Source organism: Fukomys damarensis, unplaced genomic scaffold, assembly GCF_012274545.1.
Source record: "Fukomys damarensis isolate Sample0158 unplaced genomic scaffold, DMR_v1.0_HiC HiC_scaffold_31, whole genome shotgun sequence".
NCBI lineage: Eukaryota > Metazoa > Chordata > Mammalia > Rodentia > Bathyergidae > Fukomys > Fukomys damarensis.
In genome coordinates, this window is record NW_022900943.1 from 20253066 (window position 1) to 20277361 (window position 24296).

At 39.2% G+C, this 24296-nt stretch overlaps 1 protein-coding gene across 1 annotated transcript in view; it reads left to right on the top strand.

Annotated features, from left to right (window-relative positions):
- Window positions 1-24296, top strand: part of Gda (guanine deaminase) — a 76608-nt gene that overhangs the window by 21967 nt on the left and 30345 nt on the right. Inside the window, exons 2-5 of the mRNA XM_010638443.3 lie at window positions 7943-8031; window positions 10044-10215; window positions 18481-18568; window positions 20504-20609. Coding sequence (XP_010636745.1) covers window positions 7943-8031; window positions 10044-10215; window positions 18481-18568; window positions 20504-20609 — 455 coding nt within the window. The remainder of the gene's footprint in view (window positions 1-7942; window positions 8032-10043; window positions 10216-18480; window positions 18569-20503; window positions 20610-24296) is intronic.

Genomic DNA, 24296 nt, shown 5'->3' on the forward strand with positions numbered 1-24296 from the left:
GAAATTTGGATAAGTTTCCTATATTATATCCTTCGGCCTTCAATATTATGAAATATCTCTGAGCCTTTCTCCAAGAATTCCTTTAATGTGGAGTTTTTTGTTGGTGTCACTTCTGGGCCATCTTCAATTACAATCATATTTATGTCCATAAATTCACCTCTGCTAAATTCTTCTGGCTCCACATCGTATGGTGCAATAGCGACATTGCCACAGTCAGCTACTGCTCCTATAACACTGGTGTCGAATTCCAGTTTTACCTCTCTGGCCAGCATTTTTCATTTCTTTGCTGCACTTTCATCTTTGTTGGGAAGCTAGGTCTTTAAACTATTCATTCCTGTAAAATCCCATATGGATTTTTTGCTGGGAGACAAGGAAGTAACACAACTACATGTTTTGCTGTCTTTGTGTGAACTGAATAGAGGTTGCAGTGACCACTCGCCGCCGGCTTTGAAAGAAGGGAAATGACTGACCATTGATCATGATGCTCATCCGTTTTGGATGTCGTGGGTTGTGGCTTGCAGACCTTAGAAGCTAAGTGTGTGTTTATATACTTATAGTTAATATGCTGTAGTAACTGATAATTGAACCATGTTGTTGGGAGATGGTGATATTTAACTAAACCATGGTAGCAGAAATTTGTGTATAGCAGAACCATACAAAGCAAGGTCTGTTTGCAATCTTGCAAATGTGACCTTATTTGGAATCCACTGTCATGAACAATCATTTTTTAAAACAAAAAACTTAAATTGTATTAGTAAGTCTAGCAGTTAGGCCTGCAGGCACTATTGTACGGCAAGCATTATGTCTAAAAACAAAAGTGTAGTTATAAGCAACTAAGGAAAAAGAAAATTAGAAACAAGTATTAATTTTCTTCCTATCAGGAAATAATATATGCCTAAGAATGCAAAAGAGCTATAGGATAAGAGCAAAATCCCCACAGAACAAGCTGTTTCTTTTTCCTTAGATAGCCAAGTCTCCACAATAAAACCACACGTGACCCTATCTGTTGCTTGCCCCAGGAGGTACCATTAAACAGAGACCGAACAGTTCCTCTACATGCAGGGAGATTGGTGCCTGTCAGTACTTTCAGTGAAGAAGCACAGATTCCAAACTGGTCACCAGCCTGGAATCACTTCAGCCTGAGACGACTGGGATAGAACAGCATAGCTTACCAAAGCAAGCCTCAAGGTGTGGAAAGCATAGATCTGCTTGTCTTCAGAAGGCTGATACCACAGGGCCTCAGACATAGACCCCATCAGTGCTGGTAATGGTAGTGATTCAAAATGCATGTGGTTCAGAGGAAACATGGCATCAGTGGCAAACAAGTGCCACTGTCCCATGGGAAATGCAAAGCCTTTTAGGGGCTGAAACATAATTCTAAATATTCTGTAGGAATCTTTTTGTAAAAACCTTTTCACATGTATATTTTTTTTTGGTACCAGGGATTGAACTCGGGTCCTTGAGTTTGCCAGCCAGGCGGTGGCACCACTGAGCTAAATCCCTGGCCCTCTCACATGTATAATATTAAATACTAAATTTTCAGAAAATTTAGGCATTCTATTTAGAGGGCCAGGGATTTAGCTCAGTGGTGCCACCGCCTGCCTTGCAAGCGCAAGATCCTGAGTTCAATCCCCGGTACGAAAAAAAAAGAAAAGAAAAAAAGACATACTATTGTCTCTGTAAAATAAATTTTATGGGGAGACACTATGATAATTATGTAAATATCCTGTCCCTCACCAAAATTTCTTTCACTAGTTTTAGCAACATTGATGGTGTTTGTGCGAATCATTTGTTATAATAATGATGGCCAGTGCTCATTTTTCAAATCTTTCATTTCTCTCATGTATTACTATTATAGTTTATTCACTCACTCGCTGAAGGACATCTTAGTTTCCTCTTAAAGTTAGTTTTTATCTGTCAAAAATCGTTGTTTTCTATAGCAAATGGGGCTTTGTTAGCAGGTAGAATCTTTTCTGCGCTAAGGGCATTTGATCATTCCAAAGGTTAAAAATTGTTAAATATTAACAATTGAAAACTAGTCATAAATAAAGATAACACTTCCAAGAAACACTAGTGTAAGCCGCAAGGGTGATTTTCCATTTATACAACTTTAGTTTATCAGTATCTTTTCAACGGTCTGCATCAGAGTTGAGCAAGGACAAGGTCACATCTAGCACACTGCCTGATTTTACATAGCTAATGAGCGAAGTCTAGTTTTTAAAAAAGTGCAAAAAGAATTTTATTTTATTACAGTGCTGGGGATTGAATCCAGGGCCTTGCATATGCTAGGCAAAGGATTCTACCACTGATTTACACCTGCAGTCCAAGAAGAATGTTTTTGTAACAAGTGAAAAAATATGGACACTTGGTGACTCTTGGTATATGAGGAAAGCAGCCATAGAGGTCTGGAGGAATCTCTAGGAAATGGGTCTAGTCCAGCAGATACTCCCGGCTTGCCCTGTACACTGTACCTTGACAGGTCATAACTTGGTCTGTTTCCTTATTTATAAAAGGAGCACATTGGATCCAAATATCTAGGTTTCTCATGCTACTCTTTAATACCTTTGTGACATTATTCACTTCATTCTTCTCATATAGGCTGACAGCCTTTTTGTTTGTTTATTTTTTTAAAAAAGGTAATCTCACTTCATCATTCTTTTCCATTAATGTGTTGACATGGAGTTAATATGACAATTTTCATTTCTGTGCAAGAGCTTCGGAAATCCTCAACTTCATATTTTTATCCTGTTTTATCTCCCATCAGAGTGACTTACGATGGATTTTGTATAGTAGGTAGAGATATGCATTACCTTATTTTGTTGCATAGCCACACTGTTTCACAGTGGCCCAATGAGCAGTTTACTCCGTTTCATGGCAACAAGCCTCTTGCCTGAATTTGCCATCTGGTGTTTGAAGCCTCTCTCTTACAGAGATTTGTTTCATTAGTGAACAGTCGTTACTCATCTGCTTTGGCTTTAGTATTCCTGACATTCTTGTTATTGCTCATCCTAAAGAGTCCCAGTTTCAAGTAAGAAAGTACTTGGAGCTATTTGCTTCACGGAAGGGGCTCAGTTTCCTCATCTGAAAAACAAGATGTTTGGATGAGAAGGTCCTTGCCAGCTGAAACCATCCATGATTTCACGACATTGAATTTTAATGACTTTCGTGTGTGCTTGTCAGCCCACCCAGACTGAGACTGTGCTGCGAAGAAATCCGTGGGCCATGCCAGACACACGCTGGGTGATGAGTGAGTGAGTGAGGGAGTGCACGGCTTAGGAGTCCAGGAAACCTTGGGAGGAAGAAACCCATTGCCCCGTGAAGAAAACCTCAATCATATTTTATAATTTTGCTACATTAGTTTTTCAAAAATTTTAGAGATTTTCTTAAGGTAAACCTTGGATTTCTTCCTTATATTACATTATACACTACAAGCCCTGGCTTTCTTCTTCATCTGGTTCCTACCACTGTTTCACATTCTCTGTGTGCCCCTGGCATCTCTGGGGATTCAAAACACGCCAGGCATGTCTGTATCTTGGGGCCCTTGCACTAGATGTTCCCTCTACCTGGAATGCTCCTTCCAGAGTAGCTCCCAACTGCATGACAGTGTGTGCTCAAACAGCATCTCTTGGGGAGACTGTCATACCCCACCTTTTGTCCATGTATTTACTCCCCTTTATCTTTCATCACAGCACTTACTACCATAGGCAGCATAACTTATATTCACCTATCAATTTATTGTACAGGAAGTATCTGATAAGTGAATGTATGAATAAGAGCGAAAAAAATCAACTTGATTCATGAGTTAGTGTTCTCAGACACCAGTGTCGTTTATAGAACACTCTTATCTGTAACACATCTTGTAGCCTTTTGCTTTCATGCCTCTTCTTTATGTCTTCACTCTCCAGCCATAAGCTCCATGCACAGAGACTAGACTTATGTACTTCTGTCTTTTATATTTTATACTTTCATATATATTTTAAATGAAATTATATTTATTCTGGCTAGAATAAGCCATTTGTATAATAATTTTGAATAGAAAGAATTCCCAACTTCTATAAAGAGATAACCAATTTTTGTTGTTGTTTTTGTTTTGTTTGTTTGCTTTTTGTGTTTTGTTTTGTTTTAGTTTGGTTTTTTGAGACAGGGTCTCACTATGTAGTTGAGACTGATCTGGAACTCACTATGTAGTCCAGGCTGGTCTCGAACTCACAGCGATCCTCTTGCCTCAGCCTCCTGAGTGCTGGGATTACAGGCTTACACCACCACACCCAGCTTTTTTTTTTTTTTTTTTAAAGCAGGGTCTCATTACGTAGTTTGGGTTGGCCTTGAACTCACTGTGTAGTTTAGGCTAGCCTCGAACTCGCAGCAGTTCTCCCATCTCAGCCTCTCAAATTCTAGGACTGCAGGCATGTACCCCTATGCCTAGCTAAAGTATAACCTGTAGTAATATTTAGACATATCACCATTTCAACAAATAAACACACCCTTCTTTAACAAAAATGTAATCATGCCATACGCTTGACCTAGTGTCTTAGTTACTTATTGCTGAGACACATTGCCCAACACACACAGCTCTAACTTCAAAAGGTTTATTTTGGCTTACAGTTTGTAGAGGTTCAGTCCGTAGTTGGCTGGCTCCAAGGCAGGGCAGTGTGACAGTGGGGCGTGGTGGTGGAAAGCAGAGAGGGATCAAGGGAGGGAGGAGGGAGACAGACCCTCCAGGCCCTCCCTCCAGAGACCCACCTTCTCCATCCAACCTGGCTTCACTTTCCAACATCGAATTGAGCTGTAAACTCAGTAGTGGAATAATCCATTGATAAGCATAACACCCCCATGATCAAGTCACTACCCCAGGCCCCACCTGTGCATGTATGAGGCTTCAGGGGCCATCTAGGTAGAAACCATCACACCCAGTGGCCTGCATTTTTAAAAAGGCTCAACTCCATCAAGGATAACTTTCCATTTAGTCCATGTACATCTCTACTGTCAATTTTAATCATTCACTGTGTAGTTATATTTAGCCAGTTTGTGAAAGACTGACTTTGGGATTGTTCGCAACATTCCATTACCGCACATGCATGGAACTCACTTCAGGGACTGGTAGGGTGAGAAACCTAGAAGAGGGAGATTTACAATCAGCAGTGTGGATGGCTGGAACAAAGCTGGAGAAGTACTCTTCACACTCTGCTACCACTGTGCTCTCTAAAGGAATCGTTTAAATCTTTCTAGGTTTGCACAGTTTATATTTGTGGGTTTTTATTAAATTTAAATATGCGGAAAGCCAACAGTGTCCAGAAAAATTTAGATCTATCTATCTATCTATCTATCTATCTATCTATCTATCTATCTATCTAATGTTGAAATTAAGCTATCAATTATATTTTTAAAATAATTCTTATGGAAGCAAGATATAGTGAACTGATATCCACCTTAATCTATTTTTTAAAAATACCGTGAACCTCCTCCATTTTTAATGTTCTAAAATGTTACGTAGTCTTTTTTTTTCTTCAATTGCTATTTCTAACCTACTTTCCTTCCCAAGTTTTTAAACTAATGCAGTGTTTTTGCACCTGAAAGCCTTTTATTGATCAGCCACTGCAGAAAATTTTGTGGACATTATTTATACACTTAAAATTTCCTGAGAATCCAAGGAAATCTTAAAATGTAAGCTATAAATTTTGAAAGATAATTTGTTACATGTGAAGTAAAAGGCTATTATTTTTCCTTCAGCCGTGTAAATAGCACAGTGATTTTGTGCTATTTGTTGTTAGGATGAAATAGGAGCAGCATGATTTTTCCATTTTCCATTTCTGTGGATGGGATGTTAAGAAATATTTTTTTTTAAAGACCAAGTAAATGGGGATACAAAGTTTTTTTATAGTGATGTTCATCAATCTTTTGAAGTCCTAAATTATTTGACAAAAAATGTATAAACTATCATCAGAACTATTCATGATCAGCTTGTAAGCACTTAAGTCACCTGTCAGTTTTATTGACAGTTAACTCCACAGTGCTAGAGAAATGTCAGAGGGTGACAGGCACAGCAGTGGGTAAGAGTGCTTTTGAGCTTGGTGCTGATGGATATTCTACCTACTGTGTTGTGTACCTCACTCCAATACTTCTGCTCATGTTCAGACCAGAGAAAGCGGGTGTACATTAAAGGACAACGGGAATCTGAAATCGTGTGTGGTGGAATCTACTCTGGGCAAGGAAAGTGGTAATAGAAGATGCCTACAGGGCTGGGAAGAAGTGGATGGAGGAGAAGGTAAAGGGAGGGCTCTGTCAGGAAGAGCATTGGTTATAGTGGTTGCAGTGACCAACAGGAAGGAGAAGAAAATATGGTCCTAGATGTGATTTTGTGGCTTTGGAGGTGGAACAGTTATGGGTCATGAACACATTAATGGTGGTTTTTATGGCTGATACGAAACAGAACACATTACTGAGAATGAATTCACAGAAATAGTTGAGCATGGTCTTCAAAGAATTGAAACCCTAGGAATGGTAGAGGATTGGAGTGGAAAGTATGAGGTAGGCATCAACAGAGTGGAAGAGTGAGGGAAGGGCTGGTAAAGAAGAACCCATGGGGAGAGGAATGACGCCCTTGAAACAGAAAGGGAGCGTCTTAAAGAATCAGGATGGGGCTGGGGATTTAGCTCAGTTGGTGTTGCCACCTGCCTCGAAAGCACAAGGTTCTGAGCTCTATCCCTGGTACAAAAAAAAAGTGAAAGAGAGAATCAGATTTGTTTGCCTACAGGAAGCTGCAGGAAAATGATTTGGCAATGGCCTTGGGGAATACAGAGGGTCCCAAACTCATTCCCTTACCCTGAAATATAAAAAACTTGCTGTTTGAGAAGGCATCAGGGAACAGCCCCACTCTTGACAAGGAGACAGTGAGAGTGCACATTGTAGACATAGTGGAGTTTGCTGCTTATGGAGGGGCAGTAAAAGAGGTCACAGTGAAGATTTTGTAAGTGGCAAGTGGTAGAGAGTCTGGTTCAGGCTGGAGGCTGTCAGATCTTTATGAAGATAGTGGTATGAATCAGTATCCCTGGTATGTTTGTGAGGAGCCCAGTGCATTCTATTTGGGTGTTGACTGGAAAAATTGAAAAACAGTAGGAAAAGGGACTGGTGGCTTTAATCTGTCAGTTTTTGGAGAGCCTGACCCTTGCCTGGCTACTAACCACCTGCTGGAAGCTGATGGCTGTGCGGCCCTGTGAAATGTGTCTAATGTCATCTCCAGAGGGCGGATGGGAATAGCAGACCAAGAGAGAGTTTAGAGATCACCCACCCATGCTTGCCCAGCTCTTGTCCTTGGGTTTCACAAGCCTAACTTGAATCATCCCTTTCTTACCTCATGTGAGTGTCTGTTATACACGATGCTAGAAAAACACAGAAGACCTCTTTGCAGAATATGTCCAGCATCCAGAAGGCAATGTAGTTCACAGTAACACTCAACTGTCAGGCACTTGGTACAGGTGGCTACATTTAGTGCTTAGAAGTTGCCCTGTGACATTACTTCTGTGCTCTGGGGTTGGGGTTTCTTAAAACAGCCAACAAATACCTTTTTTCATTCAAGGTAAGGTACCTTTAATCATTCTTTCCTTTTATCAGTTCCATTTTGCTGTTTTCAAAACCTAGAATTTTTGATGTGTCATGTAGTATGGCAGCAAAGGAGAAATTACAGTTTGCGTTTGTGATGACCAGAGGAAAATCCTTGTCTTTAACTTCTAAAGTCAATTCCATTTGGTATCAAATACCTTTTTTTTTGGTACTGGGGATCTAACTCGGGTCCTTGCACTTGCGAGGAAGGCGGCAGAATCAAATACCTTTTAAAATCAACTCAGCAGCAGTATAGTCTCCCTGTAAAAGATGTGTATATTTAATGACAACAAATAACTTATGATTCATTAATGTGTGATTCTTTTCTTTCTTTCTCTTAAAGATAGAGTTTTTAGAAGAAGCATGCCAGCAAGAAAAACTTGCCAAAGAATGGGGCTTTAAATCAAGTGATGTGAAAGAGCTGAGCCACCAGTAAGTCACCAGCGTCCTCTCTTTTGCTGGGTACCATTGACGGGGCTCAAATGACCAGAAAGCTACCTTGAGAGGTGGAGGAGCTTTCCATTAATTAGCTATTTAATGGGGGTGACAGGGAGGAGAATGAAGAGAACAGCAATTTAAAGGACAGAACTTTGAGAGCCAGAAGTTGCCGTATTCATATATTTCTTTGGCAAATAGCTCTTGAGCCTACCTACATGCAGCTAGCTGGGCCTCACAGAGTTCACACCCCTATGCAAACAGATATAAGCACGACCATGGCACAGTGTGCTGTCTTCCAAAAAGGAAGTAAATGGGGAAGAGGAGAGAAATGACAGATAAGCTATTAGCATATGGAGTTGGAGAAAAATTCCTCTGACAAATGCTTAGAGAAGACCTATATGGAGAAGTGCATTTGAGGTGCAATTTTAGTGACTTTTAATATTTGGGTAAAATGTGTCTCCTGTGGTTGGGGCAATGCCTTTATAACCTGGTTGATTTGTTTTCTAGACATGGGGCTGCTTGGCGAGGTGTGGTGACACTTGTTATCATAGCTACTGGGAAGGTTGAGTCAGGAGGATCACAAGTGCATGGCCAGTCTGGGCAACATAGCCAGTCACTGCATCAAAATAAAGTAAAGAGGCCTGGGGATGTAGGGCTCAGTGGTAGAGCACTTGCCTAGCAATCCCCAGCATGAAGATACTTGTATTCTGTTCGAATATCTTAAATATTTTATCCTGTTTCAGGTCAACTATGTTTCCAAAAAGAAGTACTATTTTCACTCAGAAAACACTTTCATTACTTGGAAATTGTCTTTAGGATAGTGTAGCAAGAGCTGTATTGAACTGGGAATTGAAACACCTACTTTGAAACACCTTATGCTGTAGTTTCGCATTTGTTAGGTGTGAAGCAGGCCTCTTCCCTTCTTTGAGCTCATGCTGGCTACTGCGCTGGTCTCTAGTGAGAGTCTGGGGAGCCAGCTGACTGCTCGTGCAGTCTCATTGCCCTTGTATTTGTACTCACAGTGACGATGCCTTCCTTCTTGCCACTGCCGCTCGGTAGCTCCGAAGAGTGTGGGGAATAAGCATGAAAATTAACACAGTACCTTCTGGTGTTGATGTTCTTCCTTCTTCCTGGATTTTCATAAGAAACTATGTTGAAGAACAAAGGGCATTTAGAGTCACTGCTTGCAGACTTTTCTGAGGATGGTTGCATGCCACCTTTTAACAGCTGTTTGGATGAGTTTAGATATTTACTAGACACTGGAGAACTGGCCTAGCTCTGTAGGAGAACTGTATGTAAATACTGACTGATGAGTGAGGCTAGCAGCAGGAGCGATGAGAAACTTTCAGAGAATGGCAGTCGCCACACAGAAACTCCCTCTTCACTTCACTGTTCTTACCGATGACCCATTTATGTTCCGATCTCCTCGGATCACCTGTCCCTAGCCAGCCCAGCTTGTTCTTGCTGCTTCTTTTTCAGAAATAGTACCTTGGGCTTGAGGGGAAAGACTAGATACCTTGCAGTCAGCCAAGATCAAGATGAAGGTGGAACCAAATTTGTAGCTACTTTGTTTCTCATCTTCAACCACTCTTGATGACTCACATGTACCTTCCACAGCCCAGCCCTAGAATTTTTCAGACATCCTCTCCCATCTTTGCTGTCTTACAGCCCCCAGTTGTGAGACCAGAGTCATAGGATAAGGTCGTGCCTTCCCTCTGTTCTTGTGTTGCACCTGCTTTGCTTCTGCTTGGTGTTGCTCTTTTCCCTCCCTTTACTGTCTCTAGTTATCCTCACACCTACCATTTCATCACAGAAGCACTCTCTTTCCTAGCAGAGCGTCATTCTTATTTCCAGATCTCTTGATAACCGGAACGTTCACTGTTGTTAGATTGCTATAAACTGGTGTGGGGCTCAATTAAATCCCTGTCAAGAGAATATATAATTTTAAAGATAATAGAAAGTGACTAAAGGTGTTATTAAATGCTTTTTCTCGCGTTAATTTCCAGTGAGTTCTTCATACCTGGGCTGGTGGATACACACATCCATGCCCCTCAGTATGCCTTTGCCGGAAGTAATGTAGACCTGCCGCTTTTGGAGTGGCTGAAGATCTACACATTTCCTACAGAGCAGAAATTCCAGAACATCATGCTCGCTGAGGAGGTCTACACTAGAGTTGTTGTAAGTATCCTGTATGTAAGTATTGTCTCATGCTTGGTCCTTTGTCCAAACGTCCATTTCCAGGGCCAGATTTAAGTTACACAGCATCAGCAGTGAAGGCTTGGAAAGACCGTGACAGTTTTTGTTTGTTTTGTAGTGCTGGAGACTAAAACCCAGGGCGTTTGCACTGTGCTGCATATCCGTACCCCTTTTTTATGTTTCTTTCGAAACACGGTCTTGCTTAGTCAGTAGGCTGCCCAAGCTGGGCCTCATTGCAGTCCTTTTCTTTGGCCTCTCAGAGTGCTAGACTAATTTTTAGTTTTATCACAATTCAGTGATTTTGTGCCCCCCTCACCTACATACCCAATCAGTGGCAGAGAGAGAGAATTTGAGTCTAAATTACTAAACCTCTAATATGTGTGCTATTACTCTCTTTTACATATAAATTTGAGTTGAATGAATATGTGTATTTCCTTCCTACCGATTTGTAATGCTGTTTTGAAGACCATATAGAATAGCTGTGTGACCTTTGGGGAAGTTCTCTGACTCATTTTCCCTATCTGTAAAAAATACAGGTAATTATACTACCTACTTCATAGGATTGTTACGATAATTCAGCAAGTCAATATTTGTGAACTTTTCAAAAGGTGCTTAGCACGTGGTAAGTGCGGTATGTGTTTTCTTAAGAATATTCAAGGAAATAAGAAATTGAAATTTCAAATTACTGGTAGAAGAGTATTTGTTATTTTCGCAGGTTTGCCATGAGGGGAAAATGAAATGCACATTCTTGAGCGTGAATGCCACTAGAGGGAACGCTGGGGCCGGTTCCAGCAGTGAGCAGTGGCTGGAACTACATACCACCTGAAGGTTCTTCCCTCTGCTCTTTCAAGAACTTCCTTCCTTTCTTCATACTTCTGCATTAAAGAAGTCAGAGCTTCAGATGCCTTTTCCTCTGACCACTGCCGCCTGCCATTCAGTACACTCTTGGATTGTTTTGGATCCACTTGATAGTTTTTCTTCTAAGATTTTGAGAATGTTACAAAGCCTTCTGCATCAACTGGTTTAGTCATCCTGCCACTTTCCCTGGTCTTGCATCATTCCAAATTTAAAAAATAGAAGCGAGTGGTAACATTTATACATTCGTCTTGCTTACTTAGAAATTCATTGTAATGGTGGGCCTTACATGTATATTTAGCATGCCTCCACATGACACCACAAAAACAGAAAGCCTCAAAGCTGTATATGAAGTTACTGGTACATTGTATAAACCACACCAAATATTTATTCTCAAGATTTATTTATACTTCATGTTGTTCTAAAAAGGGCTTGAGATAGCTTAAAATTGCATAGTATATAACAAAAGAAAATGAGTCATCAAATCACAGCAAAGAACAAAAGGGAAGTGGGATAAATAGAATTAAATCAAGAAGTGAACCCATATCACGGGGGTTCTCACATACACCTGTTAGAGTTTGTCACAAATTTGGCTACAAATTTATATTAGCTGGTCCAGATAGGGAAATCAATTAGGAAATTTATACTCTGTACATGATGTTTTAAATCCACATTTGTCAAATGAAATCTGTTCCTCTTACTAAAATGTAAGAAAATTAATCCCAGTCTTCCTTAATGTGGATGGGTGTTATATTTTCAAAATACTTATTGTAAAGATGCTATAGTATTAAAAAGGTTGGCTAGATCAGACTTTTATGTTTAGAAAGATAGAGTATCAAGGACTACATATCCTTCAGGCAGTAATCCATAAGTACCAGAGATTTAAGTATTTGATATCAGTGAGTAAAAAGTAGGTTTTATTACTAATAAATATTGCATTCATGGATACTATTTTCAGAATATGAGAAGTCTTATATTTTGGATGAGCTTAGAGTATGGTTGAGATCTGTTTAGGAAAGTTGAGTTTTACTCACTAGAACCTCTCTCTGGGCAATGCAAAAAACAAACAAACAAACAAACAAAAAAACCAAGGAAGTATCCAGCAATAAAATGAAGAAATTTTTTGCTTTTTATTTTCTCCTCTGGAATACATTCATAGACTTACTTCAGTAAATTTCCTCCATAGGTTATGGCAGTGATAAATTATTCTGCAGGTCATTTAAAATTTAAATTAGCAAAAATTTACTTTGATTATTAAGGAAAAAAATCTCAGTAAGCCAAACCTGGAAGGTCTTCTTTTAAACACTGCAAACTGAGCAAGACATTACAGTTTCAAGTGGGACTGAAAGGAACTACAAAGAACAGAAAGTTCTGAAATCTGCCCAAATTATAATTAAGGGACAAAAACATAAGCTTCTCAGTGAATGTACCAAGGCAAAACAGTTGCAAATACTGTATAGTAATAGAATGAAACTACTTTGTGGGGTTTTCAACAATCGGGCAGAGAAGGAGAAATCCAACTAATATCAGATATAGCAAGTTGTTAAAATACAAAATGAAAGCAAAGGGATTCAGACCGCTTCCTCTCACCTCCGGAAATTAGCTTTAAAGTTCATGGTCATATTAAATTTGGAATTTCCTTGAGCTCATAAAACTCAGTCTCAAAACTCTTTCTGTCAAGAATTGGTGGCTAAGAGAAGGTTAGGAGTATAGCCAACACTTAGTTCTTGACATATTTCCTTACGAATGGGAAAACTGCAATAGTTGTTAAAAACTCGCGAGAAACCGATGTGGAACTGAGGCCTGGGAAACCTAAACACAAAGCTGGATGCGGATGATTTTCTTATTTTTTAAAGTTGCATAAATAACAGCTGTGTGGCTGGTTCATGAAATAAGCTGAGCTCAGAGGGGATGAACAAGAGTAGCTTTGGGTTTTTTCCCCTCTCTCCTCCTCTCTCTTCCCCCTCCCTTCTTTTCTTCTTTCCTTCCCAGGGGACTCTCCCTGTCTTGCCCTTTGACTATAATTTGGGGAGATTCATAGCCTTTCTAGTATTTTTAGTTCATTCCCATCTGATTTAAAACTATAGTTTCTCATCCTGTTGGTTTCTCTCCCCTTAACCCATACACTCCTAGTCTCAAATCTGACCCCAAGTCAGGGACTTACTGCCCAGTATCTGTAGATGATCACTGTCTCCACTGCTAGGAAGTTGTTAAATGTTGACTTCATCTTCCAAGCAGGCTTTTAGAAAAGTGCTTAGATTTTTGAGAATTTAGAAAAATGTAATTATTCTTCTGTTTCTTCTTATTCTTCTGAGTTTTATTTTATTCTGGTTAGTGAAGATAACTTGTGTGTTTATTTTTCTTGGGAATACTTGAGATTTACTTTGTAACCTAATAAGAGCTTAATTTTTATGATTATTCTGCAGATTTTAGCAGTAAATATTTTCTCTGTTGATAGACATTTTCATATCTGAGATTAATTTGTTAAAAATAATTTTCTTCTATCAATCTCCTTTATATTCTCCCATATAATAAGACAAGAAGCTTTGCTACTCTTTCCTTCTCTTCCCTACCTACTTTGCCATGTCCTGTTATATCATCTCAAATTTAGTTCGTTTATTTTTCTGTACTACTTACACTTATTTAAAATGTTTTAACATTTGTTTATTTATATTTATTTATTTAGAGACAGGGTCTTACTATGTAGTTCAGGCTCGTCTTGAACTCACTGTAGCCTAGGCTGACCTTGAACTCAAGGCAATCCTCCTGCCTCAGCCTCCCAAGTGCTGGGATTATAGGCCTGCACCATCTGGCCCAGCAAAATGTTTTAATTTTTAGTAAAAGGAAGTATGGTATAGTGGGTAAGAAGTTGAACTGTAGGCCAGAATGTTTCAACTTTCAAATTTAGCTAAAAAGTTCTTTTTAGTTTTAATTCCAGTTCACTATTTATTAATATCTACACTGAATTTAACAACAAGATTTTCTTTTGCTACTTGGATCCTTGGATCATTTTTCATTTGTTAGGACATAGTTTCTGATAATCCTTTCCAATAAGGTGGATGATAAGGCATTTCAAATCTCGAGTTGCCAAAAATGGTTTTACTTTTCTTAATCTAAATGATGTTTAGCTGATAAAATACCTATATTTGAAATTATTTACCTACCACCACCCAATGTGGTGATATCTATCTGATTTTATTCTCTTCTGGCTAATTCATTGGTTTGCAGGATTTCCTCTTCATTCTTTTTATTTAACCACTTTATCAAAGTGTGAGTGACAGAGGAAAAAACTATACATAATTGATGTATAGAGAACTAAGTACAGCACCATGAGGCCAACACTGCAGTCAAAGTCATAACTATGGATTGCATCAGCTCCAAAGGTTTCCTCTGACCCCCTTTGATTGTTTTGCATTTCCCTTTGTTGGTAAGAACATTAAACATAAAAGCTACCTTTTTTACTACAAATTTGAACTATAGTACTGTTCAGTGTGGGTGATGTGCTGTGCATTCGATTTTTGGAATGTAACCATCTAGTGTCACTGATGCTTTACACCTTGTACTCAACAGTTCCCTCTATACCCCTGCCCTCAGCCCATGGTGACCACCAGTCTATGCAATGCACTGTGAATTTGACTGTTTCATTTATGTTATATTTATACTTCAGGTCTCTTATTTCACATAGCATGGCAAGATTTCTTTTTTTTGACTACCATTCCATTGTGCATAAATACCACAACTTTTGAAATAATTCATCTGTTGATGGGCACTCGGGTTGACTCCACTACTTGACTATTGAGAATAATGCTGCAGTGAACGTGGGAGTATAGATGTCTCATGGAGATCTTATGTAGGTGACATTTCCTTTCGTTGTATTCTCAACAGTGGAATTAGTAGGTCATTGCATAGTTCTGCATTTAATTTTTAGGGAACTTCCATACTGTTTTCCAGAGGGGCTGCCCTAATTTGAATTTTGAATAACAGTATAGAAGAAATTACTTTCCTCCATAAGCTTCCTAGCACTTGTTATTGTTTTTATATGTATATATACACAATGCTCATCTTAATAGATGTGAGACATCTCAGTGTGGTTTTGATTTTATTGTTTTAGAACAATCCCATCTCTACCATACACAAAAGCTTTGTCTTAGGTGTTTATAAGAAAGATGTGTACTATTTCTCAATAGAAGCCCCAGATGAAGAATCATCATGGTTGTCACAAGCATCCATTTTAGAGTAAACGGAGGCTACATTTATTGCTGATACTCCCCCCCCCTTCTTAGCTCCTTTTTTTCTCTGGTTTTTTTTTTTTTTTTTTTTTTTTTTGGTACCAGGTACCAGGGATAGAACTTGGGTCCTTGCACTTGCAAGGCAGGTGTCAGAACCACTGAGCTAAATCCCCAGCCCCATCAATTCATTCTCTTCAATGAGTACTTCTTCTTTCAGTAAGAGAGCTCTTGTCTTCTGTTCTGGGGAATGTACTTCTCTTTGCCTCTCTCTGTTTCCTCTTTCTCTTTGTGTATCTCTCTTTCCTCCCTTTGTATCTGTCTCTCATTTGGTGTATTCTTTCCTCTAATTAGCTCTTTCTTTTGGTAAGTGCTATGAAAAAGATGTTGGTGTTTCTCAATCTACTTTCATATCTCTGAGTTTTCTTTCTTGTTACATGCTTAGACAATGTCATAGCCCAGTTTTTAAAATCATTAATTCACTTACTGTTAGGACACACCATTCTTTCCTGAGGAAACACTTCTACTCTATTCACCCGAGGATAGTATTAGTTCACTTTATGTGTCTTGTTGTTTTAGTAGTTCTGCTTTCTTAGGTGTTCATTCAGCAGATACGTACTGAGCACATGCTAGAATGCAGATCTTTTTCTGGTTGCTGGACATTAAATTCTGTCATGATATTAGCTTTTCATCTTGAGTCATGATTCTCGTGGAGAGCAGATCTTGGTCTAAAGCACACAGATTCTAAATATTCTCTACTGGCAGGCAGATATATTTTATTTTGTGGGCAAAATGTCTTAAAATTTGGAAAGGTTGTCATGAAAATCCAGATTTCCAAAGTTTTTTGACCTTTAGGACTAACTGACATTACTGGGCTCTCTACTAACTGACTGTAGGCAAGTAGCACCTCCCCATATGGGCCATGTCCTTCCCTGATATCTGAAGTCCAAACTGTGTAACTCCTGCTGACATTTGAGCTCTGACCCATGTGCTACGCAAGAAAGCCCTTTTAGTTCACAAAGGAGGAAACTGATGTAGAGAAAATAAAGGTCAGATAGCTAATACTAAGCAAAAAGCAAGCAAGAACCCAGTCTGGAGAATATTCTCCCACACTTTCAAGACATCTGCTAAAGACATAACCCAAAGCACTCTGGTCAACCTGTCCTTGCCCAAGAGCTCCGGCCATCAGGCAGTATCGGTTCCATTTTCTTTTTAAAGACCTTCCCACCGCCTACCTGTATCTTACATCATTCTGATTGGGATACTTTCTGATACTACTGTAATGTGGCCATTCTCTTTGCCTCTCTCACGGTTATGATCTTCATTTCTTGGCTCTGGGAATTCCTTTTCTTTGTATCACTCTCTCATTTTGCTAAAATGCATCTTCTAAGGGCTTCTTAGGAGAGCATTCATGGGGGTAAAAGTTTTAAGTCTTGGAATAGCTAATTATCTCTGTACTCTGTCTTAATGCTTGACTGATAATTTACCAAGCCATAAAATTCTACATTAAAAATAACCTCTCCAGAACTGTGAAGGCATTGTTCCTCTGCCTCTAGCATTGTTGATGAAAACTTCAGTGTCGTTGTGATTTCTCTTCTTTCTCTATGACTGGTTTTCTTTTTCTGGAAGCTTATGGGTTCTTTTTTTATTTTAACTTATAAACTTAATAGCTCACAATTACATGCCTTATTTGGGCTCTGCTTTTTATTCATGGTGCTGTGAGGATTTTCATTTTGGAGATTACTATATCTCAGATAATTTCACCCCTTCATTTACTTCAATAATTGTTTTAGAACTCTTAGTCTAAATGTTCGACCTCATGGCTTGAATCATTTTTACATTTTTGTTCCCCACTTCCTAAGAGATTCTCTTCTGATTCATCTTTCAATCCTACTGGCTTCCAGATATCATGTATAATATGCTTTACATTCTTGCTCTCTGATTTTTTAAAATTAGCATTCTGTTCTTAAACATTTTGTTCTCATTTTGGGAACTCACATCTGATTATATCTCTTTGAAGATGTTAATTATGGTTTTTTAACTGACCTTTCTTTTGACTTTATAGATCATCTCTTTCCTCAAAAAAATTGTTTACATTCTCTCTCACACTCCCTCTCCTTTTCATAGTAGCTTTCCTCCAATATCTGTTGAACTTTGGCCATACATTTATATTTAAATGTGATCCCCTAAAATGCCAATAGGAAGATTTGGGTAGAGCTAGCATGTGCTGACTGGTGAACATCATTATGAAATGACCTGTGGGAGCAGTGAACAGGCCCTAAGTGTCACTGTGGGGACATTGTTCTTTTAAATCTTTTTCTCTGGAAAAGAATCCTTTGGGCCCTTTTCAGGAGAAGTGGGAGTAATGCATGTGGTATTCTGGATAAGATGACCAGGGACCCTGGAGGTCAGCCAAATTTTTACCTTAACCCCTTCACCTTGTTTTGGGGAGATTTATCCTATAAATACCATCCAGTTTCTACAGAGAGTATCTTTCTGCAAGGAACAGGTTAGGAGTTGATTGAGTGATTTCAACACGGAGGAGAAGGATCTTGCCAGGCTTTATTTATCTGCACAAAGACTTGCAGCCAGTTCCCTGCTAGCACTTTTATGCCTCTCACCCTCTTCCTAAAGTTGTTTCCAGGTTCTTATCCATGTTCTTTGTCTTCTAAGAAGACATTGAAATGTTTCCCCTGTTCCTGTCTCATGTTCTTATTGTGAGTGAATGCATTTTGTACTTCTTCACTATTTTTTAGTAAAAATTGCTAAACCAAAAAGATAGATACATGTGACCAATTTTCCAGGTGGAATTAGAAGTTGGGCTGAATAATTTTACTCTGTTAATGTTAGAAAAATCTCATATTATACTCCTACATGCAATAAAATTTGGATATCCTCAAACAATCCTAAGAAATACAGAATTAGTATCACATTTGTGACTTCTGAAACATAGAACTATGTGACTCTAGGAAATCAAAATTATGAACTTCTTCAGCTGGGAATATAAATACTTTTGCCATTTACTTAAATATATTTCACATCAAGATGGCATACTTTTAAATAAAAGCATTTGAAAATTAAAAACTAGAATTCTATTTTCAGCTTGTAAATGCCATGTGACTTTTCTGAGCACATGTAATTCAGGTTTTTTGTGATTTATTTTTAGAGAAGAACATTAAAGAATGGAACAACCACAGCTTGCTACTTTGGAACAATTCACACGGATGCATCACTGCTCCTTGCAGAAATTACAGGTGAGCAGATGAAAGCAGGATTTATGCACACAACAAGCAAAGACAGTCAGCCGAGGCCTGACAATGACTTCTGCTTGGTCGGCAGTCTTGCCTTTTAATTACTAGAACTGGAACACAGAAGTTTTTGCACGTCATTAGGTATCTGTATAACTGTGGTCCTTGAATTTTTTTTATTAAGTAATTTGATTATTTACTTATGGTTTCTAGTTCCAGCATAATGTTTATGGATCTGAATTTTGCGTACTAATTTAGAGCTTTTTAGGGTAGGTTTATTAATTCTCCCTGTGGCAACAGTCTCTTGGCTAGACTCAGGGCAGAGTGCTTGATGCTGGGAAGAGGATGAAACAAGATAGTCTCTGCCCTTGAAGAGCCAGACAGAACACTTGTATCACTTGCTTAATCATTTTAGTAACATTTCTGGTGCTGTTACTAGATGCCCAACATTGGATCAAGCATAGCCCAAGGTGGAATAGCTAGTAACCCACAGTGAGACTGAATTTAGGTTGATGATTATGAAACCTTGTGCCCACTACAGTGTCTGGCATGGAGCAAGCACTTAGTAAATGCTCTTGACTGATGCACTTAAGACACTGCTGTTGGCCAAGGTAATCCTGAAAGTGATTATTATAGTGATCAAAGGAGGCAAAGAAAACCCAGCTAGGTCATCTGTGAAGGTTTCCTAGAAAGGACCTTTAAACTGGGTTTTGGAGAAAACAAAACTGGGGAGAGACTAAATCTCCTAAACATCTGCAGTGAGATGGGCACAGGTGTGTGAACAAGGGTGTCAGCGGTGGATACAGGAAGCAGGAAATGGTAGTTTAACGGAGAAGTTTGCATGTTGGGGTGGTTGAGGATGTCGGGCAGGTGGGACGGTTCAGATTATGGAAGGCCTTGAATAAGCCTCAGAAATGATAGCAAGATTTTAGGCCAAGTGAATGATATGATGAAAGTGACATTGTAAGGGAGAATAGTCTAATGGCCCAATGTTAAACTAAATTACATCAGAAAGCGAATGGCAGAAAACATTTTAAAGCACTTGTATAATAGCAGTGGGAACTTCGTAAAAACAACATTGCCTTGTGTACTTTCAACTTTCTTGCTGAAATAGAATTCTTCCAGCACCTCAGGTGAGTACTAGGTTCATTAATGCTCAGAGCTGCTAGTGATATTAAGTAAAATTCCCCAAAGGTAATGCTACTGATATGGCGACAAGTAAGGAGAGTAGCAGTATGGCACCCGAGCAGTATAACCAGAGCCTAATTGGGTATATTCCTCATAACCCTGCATTTGGCAGAGGACAGTGGGAACATACAGTTCTAGATCCTGAGCAAACGGCATCTTCCATCCTAGGAATTAACCAGAGAGGTAAGGTATCGAATCCAGGTGTGTCACACTGAATCCCTCACATTCTCAACGCTTTCCCATGCTGTGTTTCATCAAGGAGAGGACAGTGTATACACAGACACCCAATCCAAGGCATGGAAATGCAGTGGTTGACAGTGGGGAGATTATGAGTAGCGGAGGAAGAGAAGGGGGAAAAAGAGAAGAGATAGGGTGTAGTTATGCCAAAAATAGTAGAGTGTTTCCCTAGGATCTGAGGCTGTTCCCTCTTCACTGTGTGGTACAATGAGAGCAAAGAAGTTGACACTGGTAAAAATATAGACAAACTGTATAAACAAAGGGAAAATCTAATTAGAAGGCACAGTACACCCAGTGATCCCTTACTGTGGAATGGGGATGTGCAGTACTTACAAACACCTCTACAGCTTACTGGATTCAGTGGTTGTCATTATTCCGGAGGGGTGTGGTGCTGAAAGCTCCTTTACCCTTGCATCTTTCATAATTATTTTAACTTAAAGTATTTCTAAAAGGCTCAGAAAAGTCCATTTTGGAAAAGAAAAATTCCTACAGATTGTTTTTGTGTGTGTTTCACAGATAAATTTGGTCAACGGGCATTTGTTGGCAAAGTATGCATGGATCTGAATCACAGTGTTCCAGAGTACAAGGAAACCACTGAGGAATCAGTCCGAGAAACAAAAAGGTAACGTGCCCACTTGTCTTTGTTCATCCCATGGGTGAGTCTGCTGCATTGACGGGTTTTGAGCCAGAGAGAGGAAATCTGTACATGACTCTTCTGCGTTGCATCTGCGTGTGTTGATTCAGAATGTTCTGTTAATGCAGTGTCCACCGCGGCGGTGAATCTGCTCTGACACTTGTTAGTCGTTCATGATTTACAAAGCACTTCCCTTTACGATGCCACAGTGGATCCTTGGTAAAATCTACCTGAGGTATATATAAGAAAACGGGGTCTGAATAGGCTATGATTTACCCACATTCACTGTATTCATCCGTCTACTGTTAGTATAATGAAATATCATCAATCGTATCTTACAAGGGGGAAATGCTGATTTAGATTCACGGTCCTGGGGTTCTTGCACTTGACTGAGTAGCTCCGTGTCTTTGGGCCTCTGATGGGACAAAACATCATGGCAAGAACGTGTGGCCGAGCAGTCCAGGCACCACATGAGTGAGGGAGCAGAGTGAGGGACAGGAGACTGGCCTGGCTGGATTCTCACACAGGGGACTGCACGCATGTCCAGCGATCTAGGTACCCTTCCGGGTATTCCTCCGCCTGGAGTAGCACCACCCTGGAGGCCACGCCTGGACCGCACGCACCGCGGCGGGAGGGATCATTGTCAAATTGTAACAGCCCCGTAGCTTTTAAATGGCAGAGCCAAAATTTAAAACCAGGCTCTATACCTCTGTATTTAGAGGTCTTCCTACTATGTGAGGGATCACATTTAACATTTAAAAGAGAGGAAGAGAGAGAGAGGCAGAAGCCATGCGAGAAGCCATTTGTTAGGTGTGTGAGTACTCAGAAATGATGCTCATCTACAGGATAAAGCCTTACACAGTAAGTTTGGAAAAGCGAGTTACATTTATAGTCTAATAAAAGCCATTTTGCTACAAGTTTTCTTAAAAATACCAAAAGACCACATGCTCCTCTGGTATGAAATGTGGAGAAGTACAAAAAGTACAAAGAAAAGTGTTCTCTATATTTAAAACACATAAAGTTACCGATAATACTGGGATTTTACTCTGGAATCTTTTAGAATTTTTCAAAGTGGTATGTGCATCCCTCACTACCATTTTGTCCTACTAGAGAAAGAAAAGTTGTGTTCTGCATAGCTGCTGGAATATCTATAACCTACTAATCTAGAGAAATAGACAATTGTGATCTGAAAGGACATCTTCCAAAGTGAGTTATATGTATACTGGAGAGAAGGCCAGGGTTCCTTTTCCCGCCTTTGTTCCATATCTGTGTGTGGGACCTCACTGTACTAAAATACAAAAGCTTTAAGGACATTTGATCCATGGCACAAAAGCTAGAGAGAGATCTTGGGAAGGACCAAGGCCTCCAGTGTTGCTGTTGGGCATAAAACATGACTCAACAGAGGTTGTGAACAGTCTACTTCGAGGACATCTCCATCTGAATGAATAGGATGCTGATCGAATTGTGAAAAGTGAGTATGTATGAAGCAGATGAGAACATATATCCACACAAAGACTTACATGTACATGTTCATAGTGTCACTATTCATAGAAGCCAAGTATGAATCAAGTTTCACTGTGCACCAGTATCAGTCCCAGTGGAGAACTCAAAACACTTCACCAATACCACACACTAGTGTTAATCCATATGCACAAGACGCTGAGGCACAGTTAAGTGACTACACCACAGTTAAGTTATTATTCACACACATGCAGTAACAGATAATAAAAGCCTAGGATTCATGGCAGATAGGTCTACCAAGGCCCAAGATGAGTGGAATCTTACCTGTGTGTGACTTACATTGCAATACAGCTGAGAACCCTGAAACCATGCTCTGTCTGGTGCTTTATACAAGGGAGCAACTTGAAACTCTAAGCTAAAGAGTTTTCGGACATTCTATTCGAAAAGGAAAAATGACAGAGTTCAGGCTGATGTGGCCAGTTCCTCCTTCTCTCAAGATGCTGCATTTATAGTACAGTCTGTATTCAAAGGACTAGAAGCAAGAAAGGGAAAGAGTTGGGTCACCAAGGCCATCAGAGGACTTCTGCTACACCAAATAGTGGAAACAACAGAAATTTCAATCAACTGGCAAATAGATAAATAAAATGGGGGGTAATACAGTGGCGTGTCACTCAGTCATAAAAAGGAATGAGTAACCGACATATACTAGAACATGGATGTATTTTTAAATATGCTAAGTAAAAAGAAACCATACACAAAAGGCACCTATTATATGATTCTACTTATATGAAATGTGTATAAAATAAAGATTTGTAGAGAGAGAAATTTGGTGTACAGATGAGATGGTACTGAAGGAAGGAATGTGTATTAACTGTGAGTGGGCTCGCGGGACTAACTGGAGTAATGACAGTGTCCAAAACTGGCTTACGATGGTAGTTCTAAAACTCAAACAGTTTGGTAAAATTAGTGAATAGTGCTCTAAAACAGGTGAATTTTATGGTGTGCAAATAAAACTCCAATGAAATAGTTTTAAAAATGTATCTGAGCTGTATGCTTCCTAGCTTTTAAATAAGAGGTAGAAAGTTATTCATTTTTACAGTAAATATAATCTTTGAAGGTTTGCTTTTGAGTTTAAACAGAATCACTTGGTATACAAAGATTTTGAAGGCATAAATTAGCGTATTTGCAGAGATCCTGACTGTAGATATATTTTTCTTGTGGTATAACGGCACTTCTCTCACTGTTTCAGCCAGGCTTCTTCACACTTTTTTACCCTCTTCTCACACAGTTGAAGCAAAGTTTTTTTAAAACACTGAGAGTCTCAAGATATGTCAACACACTCTAGAGTCTTTGTGCTGTAGAATTAAGGTTGTGATTTGGGGGGTACCGGATATCAAGCTCAGGACCTTGTGCTTACGAAGCAGGTGCAGCGCCATTGAGCTGAATCCCTGGCCCGAGATTGAAGATGAGTTTGTCTATTAAGTCCCTCTTCCCGTTTGCCATGGACTGTGTGTGGCTTACCCAACTTGATGAAATTGGTGTGTTACTTTTACAATTTTGCGCATCAATACTATTTTTGTACATCAAATTATATTTCAAAGCCTTGGGAAAGTCCTTTAAGAACCCTAGTGTAAATCCCTTGGTAAAATGAAGGATTCCTTTTTTAAATTGCCCTCTCCCTATCCTATATTGTATCAAGGATCCTCGTGTAGATTGGATTTACTTGTGAGTGTGTAATCTGCTCACAAGATTTCTTTCGTTTGGGGCCATATTATTTCTTAAAACCATGAATTTTCATTATGATCATTTTGATACTACGATGGAAAAATTCTGTTGATCATATAGGTACTTTTATTACATGATTGTGAATGGTTTTTCCCTAGTACTTTGAGTAATTGATTAACAATTTCATTGTTTTATATTCAATATGCAAGAAATAGAGAAGAAAATTCTTTTTTTTTTTTAATTTTATTGAGTTTATTGGTACATTTTAGGGATACAGTACAGTTACATTCATTGTTGGGATCATGTACCTTTACATGGCAAGTCTTGATTCTCATTTTTTCCCCTTACCTCTGCCCTCCCTTCACCCCCTCCTCCCCTCCCCATCTACAAACACTTTATTTTCATCTTTTCATTCTCTCACATTTTTTTCTTTTCCCTTTTTGTTCTTCCCCTACGCATCACACCTTCCCTACACCTTTAGCTCCTTTC